The 11416-nt window shown below is 35.6% G+C and overlaps 1 protein-coding gene across 1 annotated transcript in view; it reads left to right on the forward strand.

The window, feature by feature from the left end:
• The window catches only part of LOC109837576 (probable transcription factor PosF21), a 9656-nt gene extending 1705 nt beyond the window's left edge, over nucleotides 1-7951 (forward strand). Inside the window, exons 2-5 of the mRNA XM_020405880.1 lie at nucleotides 2832-2964; nucleotides 5738-5822; nucleotides 6923-7156; nucleotides 7591-7951. Coding sequence (XP_020261469.1) covers nucleotides 2832-2964; nucleotides 5738-5822; nucleotides 6923-7156; nucleotides 7591-7676 — 538 coding nt within the window. The 3' untranslated portion in view covers nucleotides 7677-7951. The remainder of the gene's footprint in view (nucleotides 1-2831; nucleotides 2965-5737; nucleotides 5823-6922; nucleotides 7157-7590) is intronic.

Raw genomic sequence — 11416 nt, forward strand, 5'->3', positions numbered from 1 at the left:
GTCAATCTTTTCTGTCCATTCAGCCGGTAGATTCAACTGTCATAAGAGATGGAGAGGGAAAAGAAGGGGCAAAATGGAGGGAATGGGGACACTTCTTTTTATGATGATGTCAACAAGTTCAATATTATGTGCAAAAAGCTTTTTTCTTTTGTTGCTAGTGGCAGCTTAACCTTTTTCTCCATGGAGTTCTGACAGGACATGGATCCTAGAATCCTAGATATTGTAGAATTTGAGCTTGAAATGATAGTATTTTCATATTATATATATCATCTTTGTTGGTTATCACCTGACAAGCTTTTGGTGTCAGTATGATGTATGTTACATCTGATTATTGGAGCAATTAGGTCTACCTTAACAACTATTGATGAATGGTGTCCTTAAACCTTGCAATACTAAAGTATCCATTGGGTACTCCTTGACCATAAAATTTGCAACCTTATCAACATATTTATGCTGCCAAGAATTTAATAGGATTGTCCAGTATAGTTTATTTGAAGGTGGTATTACATTTTGATGCACTGAATTCTTTCTTAAATTTGCCTTTAATCATATGTTTCCTCTTATTGGTAACGTTTATGAGAAATAGAACCTATTAACAGTGTGACAGCTGAACTATAGTTATTGAGACCAATGGTCTTGTCTTTTTCTGTAATTGTTTTTCCTGACAATTGCCAACATATCCCAGTTCTAGTTCTTCATCTTTTATAGATTTGGAGCACAAATCTAAATTGTGACCATCTACGTGGAAAGGCTGACCAAATTTTCCTGTTGATTATCAATCTGTAATTTATCACAGATGTCAGATGGTGTTACATTTTTGGGCTGGAGAACTATGTGCATGACTGCGAAAGGCATTCAGTAATGAATTGATAGCTCCAATTTGAAGATTAGGAACCCAGCATTGTGGGCCTCTGGTTTAAGTTTCTATATAACAAAGGAAGACCAACATTACCAATGTGACTAACAGCTCGGTCACTTCTGTCAGTCCTTCTGTGAACCTTGCAACATTTGGTGCATTCCTCTTCCATAACTATTTCCTTCCAGTTGCCCACATCCTGTTGCTTCGGTCTTTCTATCAGCACTTGACTTTTGACCTTGCCTGAATTTCATGTTTCCACTTGCTTAAGTGTTACTGTTAGTAGTTGTATTAGTAATTGAGCAGGATGCAAACAAACTAATTTATAGAGTTTATTAATAGTACTTTAATAATATATTAATAATTTATGATATAAATAAATATTACATTATGAACATATTATTTTTATATTAACATTTGTTAGCAATAAATTATTTTAGTATTAAAAATTATTTTACTTTATAATATATTATATTATTTATTATATAATATATTAATATTTTAATATTTTATAGTATATTATTATATTATTATTATATTATCATTTATTATTAGTTTATTTATATATTATTATTATTTATTATTATATAATACATATGTTACAGAAGGTGCTAGGCAGTTTAGGCGTTTGAGCCATTGCCTAGACACCTAGGCAACGTCTAGGTGTTTGGCTATTTTTTAAATTATTTAATTATAATAATTAATAAACATATGTGTTAAATTCATTGATTTTGTTAAAAAATAGCAATCTTAGATCCATAATAAACCATGCATATTTAAATACTAAATAGCCAAAATAATAACTAATAAGGTTATTGAAAGCGTTAGGAGGCCTAAGCATTGGACTTGATGCCTAGAGCCTAGGAGTTTTCTTTTTTCTTTTTAATTACAATAATTGATAGTAAACGTAAATGTTGTAGAAAGCTTAGGTGCCGGACTAACGTCTAGGCAGATTTCTTTCTTCATTCAAGTGTTGGTCGAGGAGATTTTGCTAAAGGTTGGTGGAGATAATGGAGGTGTTGGTATTTGGAAGTTAAAAGGAGTTTGAAGGAGGTTGGAAGACGTGGAGGCTGCAATATAGAAAATCACGATCAAGGCCTAAAGGGTGCTGCCCACGTAAGCAGACAATACACCCCTAAACACTCATAAAATCTAGGTAGGCAGCCTAGGTACTGCCTAGGCCTAGGCGTACGCCTAGACGGACACTTTTTAAAACAGTGATTATAGCAACATATTAAATATTAGCATTTAATATGTTACTATATTATTATATAAGATATTTTGATTGTTATATTTTTATATAATTTAATAAATATTACTAATGTATTAGATTAACTATAATATAGTATAGTATAATATAATATAATAATAAGAATGTTGATAATAACTATATATTAATGATATTTAATACATTATATTAGATATTATATTAACACCTCAAACTCAACCAGAACACCAGACTTATAACACCTAAAATGTGTTTTTGAAATAAGTGTTGTGTTTTTTATTTGAGGATTATTTAGGTCAAAAAACACCATGGTTTTCAAACGTATTGTGTTTTGTTTTTGGCAAAAACACCATGGATACAAGTAAAACACTATGGTATCCAAACGGAGCCTAGATAAACAATTTGGCATTTTGTCTTCAATCCCTATTGTTCTGTAATTACTTGACTCAAAGCAGTTTAATATTAAACATTATTTAATATGTCACAAATTGGCAGAAAATGCCACTGTGTTCTTCTCTATTTATGCTTCCTTTTCCACTAGTAATCATGTGTTTTGTGAAAACATTGTGATAAGGACCATAGTCAGCTCTCAGCTGTTCAAATTCCAAGTGGTGCAGCTACACTTAATCATGATTATTGTATGATACTCCTATGGTATTGAAATTTGTCTGGTTTCATGTGTACAGATGCTTCTCTCCTTTTCTGTAAATTTATTGTACTAAGAATTAATCTGTTGGCATATTGTAGAATTTGGGCAAACAGGCAGTCAGCTGCACGGTCAAAAGAAAGGAAGATGCGCTACATTGCAGAGCTCGAGCGGAAGGTGCAGACACTGCAAACAGAAGCAACAACTTTGTCAGCCCAATTGACAATGTTACAGGTACATATCTCTCACTCTTATAGTACATCTTCTAAGTCAACTTTGTTCCAAAAAATAACCTTAATTTCTACAGATTTTGAAACTTGTTTAAGCAGCATTGATGTTGGAATTCAGGCACTTGTTTCATCACTTCTATTCTGAAACTAAAGTTATTTTTTTGTTGCTGAAAAATTTGGAAAAGTAGATGTCTTGAGAAAATTTATATATTTCATAGAAAGTAGGGTCACATCGAAGATATTTGTTTACAATACGGTTCAGAAGACTATTCGTCTCCACGTTTTGGAGAAGGTGCAGCTTCATTTTGTTTTTAGTGCTACTAAAGAATCCTACTCAACTGAAAAAAAAAACTTCCACAACCTCATACCTAACAAAGCCAAATAGCTTCCTGTGCCTTCTTTTTCTTGCGAGAACAACGACGACGACAACAACAATGACAACAACAGCAACAATAACAACAGTAGCAGCAACAACAACAAAGCCTATGGAAAATTGGAAGTAAAAGATGAGAAACTAGAAAACCCACTCCCCATCACGGGGAAGAAGAATTAGTGGTGTATCTTAATAGATAGAGAATATCATGCAATATCTATCCATCCTCTGGCCCAGTGTTTTAAATATCGGCCGACATGTCGGACATGTCGGCCGATATAGCGGATTGAGGGGTCCAACGACACAAATCGGGGAAAAACAAGTCGCATATCGTTTTTTCCCGACATATCGGCCATATCGGCGAAAAATCGGCCATATCGGCCGATTTTCTTGTTTGGAAAATCGGCCATATCGGCCGATTTTCCTGTTTTTTCTTTTTTTCTTCTTCACACGTGAATGTTTGGTTTGTGGACTATTTTGATTAATAATAGGCTAATGATTACTTGATGTTTGATCACTTGATTAATAATAGGCTAACTGATTAATAATAGGCTAATGATTATTGATTAATAAGGAGAGATTTATTTTATTTTAAATGTGCATATGAATGTTGAAATGTGCAGAGTCATGAAGTTATGAATTTAGGAATGCTTAGATAGTTAGATTACATTTAGGGCATGATATTATACATATGTGGATCACCCGATATGGCAATCCGATATTTAGTCCATGTCCCCCGATATATCCCCGATTTCCGCTATCCGACATGGATTTCAGCCGTCCGACATGAACCCGACATCCGATATTTAAAACCTTGCTCTGGCCTTTTAGCAACTTAAGAGAGAGAGTAACGAAAACAGAGTGGATATCAATATTAAATGTAATTCATTTTTTCCCCACCTCAAGTATGAATGTGAATGCACGACGACATCATATTTAGTAAATTATGTACGAAGACAAGTGGCCATGTGTAATCCTTATATTAACTAATGATGGTATCATCAAGTAATGCAACAAAGACGTTATAATATGCGCTCCACTTGATAATTAAGAGATAAAGAGATTCTATCTTCGATTCTTCATGTTAACTACTAGTGGGACATCTCAACTCCTAGTGGCTACTGGCTAGTAATAGGCATTGTAAGGTTCAAATGTATTAGGTAACAAGTTTTTAAAGAGTACCATGCAAGGTTTTAAATGTCGGATGTCGGGTTCATGTCAGACGGTTGAAATCCACGCCGGATAGCGGAAATCGGGGGTATATCGGGGGATATGGACTAAATATTGGATTGCCATATCGGGTGGTGTGCATATGTATAATATCATGTCCTAAATGTAATCTAAGCATTCCTAAATTCAATATAAACATACTTTATAAATTCTAGAGGCGATGCCAGCGATGGGTGAATTCCGACGTCGCAGGGAGGCAGTGCAGGCGACGGGACGTCGCAGGGAGGCAATACCGGGGCTCTTCATCTTCTTTGTTTGCTCGGGGTCATTCGGATGAGTCACCGACCACTCTCTTCCCTTTATTCTGACGACGGGATACCCCGCCGCCTTCGGGTTCGGTTGGGTTCGGATTTCGGGGCGCAACGGGAGATGGACGACGAGGGTCCGAGATGAAGGTGGGAGAATGGTGTCGTCGTTCACGAAAGGAGTGATCGGTTCCCAAGTCCGCTGTAGCCCTAATTTTTCTCTTTTCTTTCTATCGGGTTCATAAGAAACCCTTAAAAATGAGAACGTGTCAAACGGATTTGGGTTTTTATCACTAAACCCAAACCTAATAACAAAAAACAGATCTAAGAAAAGGGCCATATTGGCCGACTTTTTAAAAAATAGGCCGATATGCCCGATATGGCCCTGATATTTTTAATTGGCCCTGAAAACTGACATACGAGTTGAAAACGCCCATGTCGTGTCGCTCAAGCTCTCAAACCGACATGTCGGTTGACATGTCGTACATGTTGGCTGACATTTAAAACCTTGGAACCGTGTTCATATTCGAATTTAAGTGAATAGAAAAATATTTAGTTATTTACATACATATTCATGAATATAGAGTCCATCTTTTGAAGTTGGCAAATATTATTTATCCACTTGACTCGTAATTGTTTTATAGACAAGGATAGTTCCCTGCTAACCATCGAATGACATGTTACATATATTCACGAGTCTCATGTAGATCTGGACCTGTACTTATCCTTTTCTTATCTTGTTTTTGGTTAGATTTTCTTCGCAACTCATCCTTTTTGAGGATGCAGAGATATGAAGCATAATACCAGTTCTGTTATACTAACTGACGAGTCAATAGTCTATAGTGCATTTCTGCTCTGATCTTCACCTTTGTTAATACTGAACTTTAGTTTACATCTTTGCTTAAAGAATTATTTGTTGCAAATGACAGAGAGATACAACTGGTCTCACTGCTGAAAATAGTGAGTTGAAGTTGCGGTTACAAACGATGGAGCAACAAGTTCACTTGCAGGATGGTAAGGTTCTTGATAATATTTTGTGTTTCTAATTTCATTACTTTTGTGCCTTCCATTACCTTCCCCAATAATGCAGTTTTTAATATATAATCTTTAGGATGTAAAGTTGCTGTGTTACACCTTTCTACATGTTTTTGTAGTTGTGTGGTGTTCTCCCAGCTGATCTAGAACTAACTTTTGTTACAAGAACTGTAGCGAGTACAATATTTTTGCGAGGGTAGGAGTTTTATCCAAAGATATGGACCTGAGCTGTACACGGACTGCTCATAGACTTGGACTATTCATTGTGAACTTGAAGATTTGATGGTTCGAGAATGAATCTAAATGACGCACAAACTTGGATTTACATCTACAGATGAGAGTTTATCAAATACATGAGTAATAGTATTACTTAATTTATTGTGATAGTATTACTTAATTTATCATCTTTAAAAATTTATTTTATTTATTCCATCAAATGGCCAATGCTAATGTATAAATTTAATGCATAATAATGGATTAAAAAATAGCTAATTATGAGAGGAGTTAAGTAATAATCTTCATTCCAGCAAATTTGACCCATTTCCTCTTCATTCCCTAGAGAACCATCCTAAATGTGGTAGTTCTCGTACCTAACTAGCGAGTTTTTCTTTGACATGCGCCATGAACTGTAATTGAAATTAGTTTTACAATTACATTGGACTCAGTCTTGATGGTTTGATATTGTAATTTAACTACAAGCCAAACATTTTTATATAGTTTCGTTGAATATGTGCGCTAGTCACCAGCTAAAAAAGATGACATCACAATTTACTAAAGGTATTGACTTAAGAAATACTCGTGTTATCTTGACATCTACTCAGAGTTGTATGCACAACTGAAACTGTTTCTCCTTTAATTTATAGTTTTCTTCCACCAGGTTGATGCACAACCTAAACTGAAACTCATCCCTTTGCTTTTATAAAATCAACTTATGGGACTGCACTCTTTAAATGGTCTGTTGCATTAAGGAATCTTTTTTCATACCAATCTGTTCTAGGATCTACCGCATTGTATTTGAGAATTCATCAATTTGCAATCTCACTTGCTTCCTAGCCTGATATTTCTCTGTTGCTATATAGCTCTTAATGATGCTCTAAGGGAGGAGGTTCAGCGATTGAAAGTGGCAACTGGACAAATGATGCCAAATGGACCAATGATGAATTTTGGACAATCGTCGTTTGGAGGTAATCAACAATTCTATCATCAAAATCAGAACCAGTCAATGCAGTCACTATTGGCAGCCCACCAACTTCAGCAACTGCAAATACGTCCTCAGCATCAGCATCAGATTCAACAGCAGCAGCAGCAGCCACCAGCTGACAACCTAAACTGAAACTCATCCCTTTGCTTTTATAAAATCAACTTATGGGACTGCACTCTTTAAATGGTCTGTTGCATTAAGGAATCTTTTTTCATACCAATCTGTTCTAGGATCTACCGCATTGTATTTGAGAATTCATCAATTTGCAATCTCACTTGCTTCCTAGCCTGATATTTCTCTGTTGCTATATAGCTCTTAATGATGCTCTAAGGGAGGAGGTTCAGCGATTGAAAGTGGCAACTGGACAAATGATGCCAAATGGACCAATGATGAATTTTGGACAATCGTCGTTTGGAGGTAATCAACAATTCTATCATCAAAATCAGAACCAGTCAATGCAGTCACTATTGGCAGCCCACCAACTTCAGCAACTGCAAATACGTCCTCAGCATCAGCATCAGATTCAACAGCAGCAGCAGCAGCCACCAGCTGATCTCAGAATGAGAGGAACCGTTTCTTCTCAGAACCAAAGGGAGAGTACGGGTGATAGCAGCAATGCTTTAATGGAGTGAGAGGCCCAGAGTTAGACTAGCTTATTGTTAGTTCTTGTTATATAATATATGGAGGGAGCATGAATTAAATGTTAGTATCAGTATTTACTGCAGTTGGTACATATTCAGTTTTTTGAGAAATTGCAGATCTTCTGTAAGATCAATGGCTCTTGTTTTGTTGTTTGGGTATGGAAGCAAAATTTGTCTTGTTAATTGTTTGGTATTATGAATTAAACTTTTTGGGTGTTAATACTTTTGGACATCAGCATTGAGAGCTATTCAATTCAGTTTAACCACGTAACTACTGACCCTTTTGGACAACTTTTTGATTATGTTTCATTCATTTCTCTTGTATGTTTCTCTTTGTAATTTAGTTTTGTTAATACTTCTCGTGTAGCTGTTCAGGCTAGGGTAAAACGAGCAAACAAAATCATTAGCAGAGAAGCCATTTTCATTGTTTATGTCAATAATTGCTATGTATTCATTTTCTTTGACAAACCACAAGGTCCTTTTAGAAAGGGTCGTGATGAGACCATGACATTTCAATTGTCCTCACTGTGCATTTTCCAAGATGAATGTTCTCATTGGATATGTTCCCGCAAAACGAGCCAAAGCTAACTCGTCAACAGCTGCAGTTCTGAGCGAATGCCGTGTTGCATTTCTTACAAATCCATGATTCTGTTCTGGTTTGTTGCTTCAGCCATGGCCGGCTCCTTACTCACCGTGAGTTTGATATTTTACAAGAGTGTGGAGATAAAATCCATTACATAAGGCTTGTTAGAAAGAAGAGAGAGAAAAAAAAAACTGCAAATAATTTACGCATACGCAACTGACATTGCCTGTTGCGCAGTTTGCAGATATAGGAGAAACAGCTTATTCTTGCATATCAGTTACCACAATGCTCATACTTGGTCTTTGAGCGCAGACCAGTGATAGCAGCAGCAGGAAAACATGCACTGGTAACAGGGATAAAATCTGAGGGAAATGATAAATACTTGAGGTCTGACCATCTGCTTTATCATTCCAAAGATAAAATCTGCAATTACGAAAAAGGGTGTCAAAGAAAACATATCAAGGGAGAAATACGTAATAAAATGCATTTAGTCTCAGACTCATAGCAATTCCTCGGGCTCAGTCCAAAAAAGACAAAAACTACAGGATTATGACATCATAAAATTTCAGTTTTATTTCGTATCCCACAGGAGCAGCCAGATGGTTCAAATCGAACCCGCAATCATTAAGGGAAAAAACCCACCTGCAAGTTTATGAGCGTTCAGTATGCATGGTGCAATATGAAAAGGAATAACAATTGACAATCCAAGTAGAATGGACAACGAGATAGCAGGTGCATCAGGCATACAAAACCCCGTATGCTGACGGAATTTGTTTATTGGCATCGATAAAAGTGACTGAAACAAGTAGCTTGGCCACAACATGCATCAGCTCTTCTTCATTATGTTAGATCTAAAACTAAGATCTAACCCATAATACCATGATTAATTCAAAGAGATTAAAACAACAATGAGCGCGCGAAGCTATACCTGAATCCATTGCACGGATCTGAATTAGAGTTTTTTGATGATCTTCTAATCTTGAGGGTCTCTCTAGCCGCATTTCTATCTTGAGGGGGGTGAAGAGAATTAGAGAATGTAATCCTATATTAGGGACCATAACCCCTTAATTATAGTTGTTGTTCTTTTATAATTTGACCCATCATCAAATTATAATTACAACCTGTTATCCGCACATTTAGCCCATGAATTATTTAAATACATATTAACCCAAATTTATTGATCACTTTATGCTGGTTAACCTTAAAGATAGTATTATACACTAATGTAACATATATACCCATAAATAAATTTAATCCAATAATCTCCCACTTGGGCACTATATGTTTCATAAAAAATATGTACAACCTTATGAGCTCAGAAATTGCTATCACAAATAAGGGTATTTCTAAACAATCTCGTCCATTGACAATATCAATATAGAATCAAAGCGGCATTCATCACATTTATCGTGACTAAACCCATCATTGGTCACATATACCAATACAGTCAAATGACATACATCAATCATGGATGTGAAGCATAAAAATTACATGCAATGTAATCAGTATATGTCTATTTTCAACTGGCCCTACCTTAAACTTTAGTGAGGTCAAAACCAAACATAATAAAACAGAGTGTCTTAACTGAATACTTTATTCTGATCAGACAATTTAACCAAACACAAAACACCAGAAAATTACAAACTCCCACTAAATCATGATATCCTCGAATAATACCACACCCATATGAGCAATGTGCTCATAAAAGACATTGGGTGGCAATCCTTTAGTAAAAGGATTTGCTATCATGGAGTTTGTCCCAATGTGCTCTATGGAAATATGTTCATTCTGTACCCTTTCTTTCATAACCAGGAACTTAACGTCAATATGTTTTGACTTAGTTGAGCTCATGTTGTTATTGGAATATATAACTGCTGATTTATTATCACAAAACAACTTAAGTGGTCTTTCAACATTTTCCAGAATGTGCAGTCCAGTGATAAAATTTCACAACTATATTCCATGATTGGATGCCTCATAGCAATCTACAAATTCTACTGCCATAGAGGAGGAAGTTACGAATGTCTGTTTGACACTTTTTCATGATATAGCTCCTCCTACTAACATATAAATGTAGTCTGATGTAGACTTTCTGTTATCTTGGCATCCAACAAAATCAGAATCAGAGTATCCAATGACCTCCAACTGATCTGATTTTCTGTATGTGAGCATATAATCTTTTATTTTCTGAAGATACCTCATAACCCTTTTGACTGCTATCCAATGATTCATACTAGGGTTGCTTAAGTATCTGCCTAACATCCCAACAATGTACGTAATATCCGGACGCGTATACACCTGAGCATACATTAGACTTCCTACAGCTGAAGCATAAAGAATCTTCTGCATTTCCTAAATTTCAAGGTTACCTTTAAGCGCTGATTGAGACTAAACTAGTCTCCTTTAGCAACAGGGGTACCACCTGGTCTGCAATCTTGTAATTTTGAGTATATCTTGAGAACAATCTTGATGTATCTGGATTCCTAATATAAAAGATGCGTCCCCAAGATCTTTCATTTCAAAATTCTTTGATAAAAATCTCTTGTTTTCCTGCAACATGCCTATATCATTAGTGGCAAGCAATATGTCATCGACATACAGAATCAGAAAAATATACTTACTCCCACTGAACTTGTGATATACACAGTCATCAATAATATTCATCTCAAAACCAAATGAGATAATTATTTGTTAAAACTTGTAATACCATTGACGAGGAACTTGCTTGAGTCTATAGATGGATTTTCTTAATTTGCAAACCATATTCTTTGGGTCACCTGACACAAAGTTTTCTGGTTATACCATATAGATCATTTCATCAATGTCTCTATTGAAAAATACAATCTTAACATCCATCTGATGTACCTCAAGATCAAGGTGAGCAACAAGCGTTATGATTGTTCTGAAAGAGTCTTTTGATAAAACTAGAGAGAAAGTCTCTGTATAATCAATGTCTTCCTTTTGAGTATATCCTTTAGCTACAAGACGTGATTTATACCTCTCCACATTACCATTTGTATCCAGTTTGATTTTAAATTTCTATTTACAACCAATTGGTTTTGCACCTTATGGCAATGAGACAAGTTCCCAAACCTTATTGTCTTGCATAGACTTGTACTCTTCATTCATGGCATTAATCCACTTTTAA

The sequence above is a fragment of the Asparagus officinalis genome, chromosome 4, assembly GCF_001876935.1.
Source record: "Asparagus officinalis chromosome 4, Aspof.V1, whole genome shotgun sequence".
Taxonomy (NCBI): Eukaryota; Viridiplantae; Streptophyta; class Magnoliopsida; order Asparagales; family Asparagaceae; genus Asparagus; species Asparagus officinalis.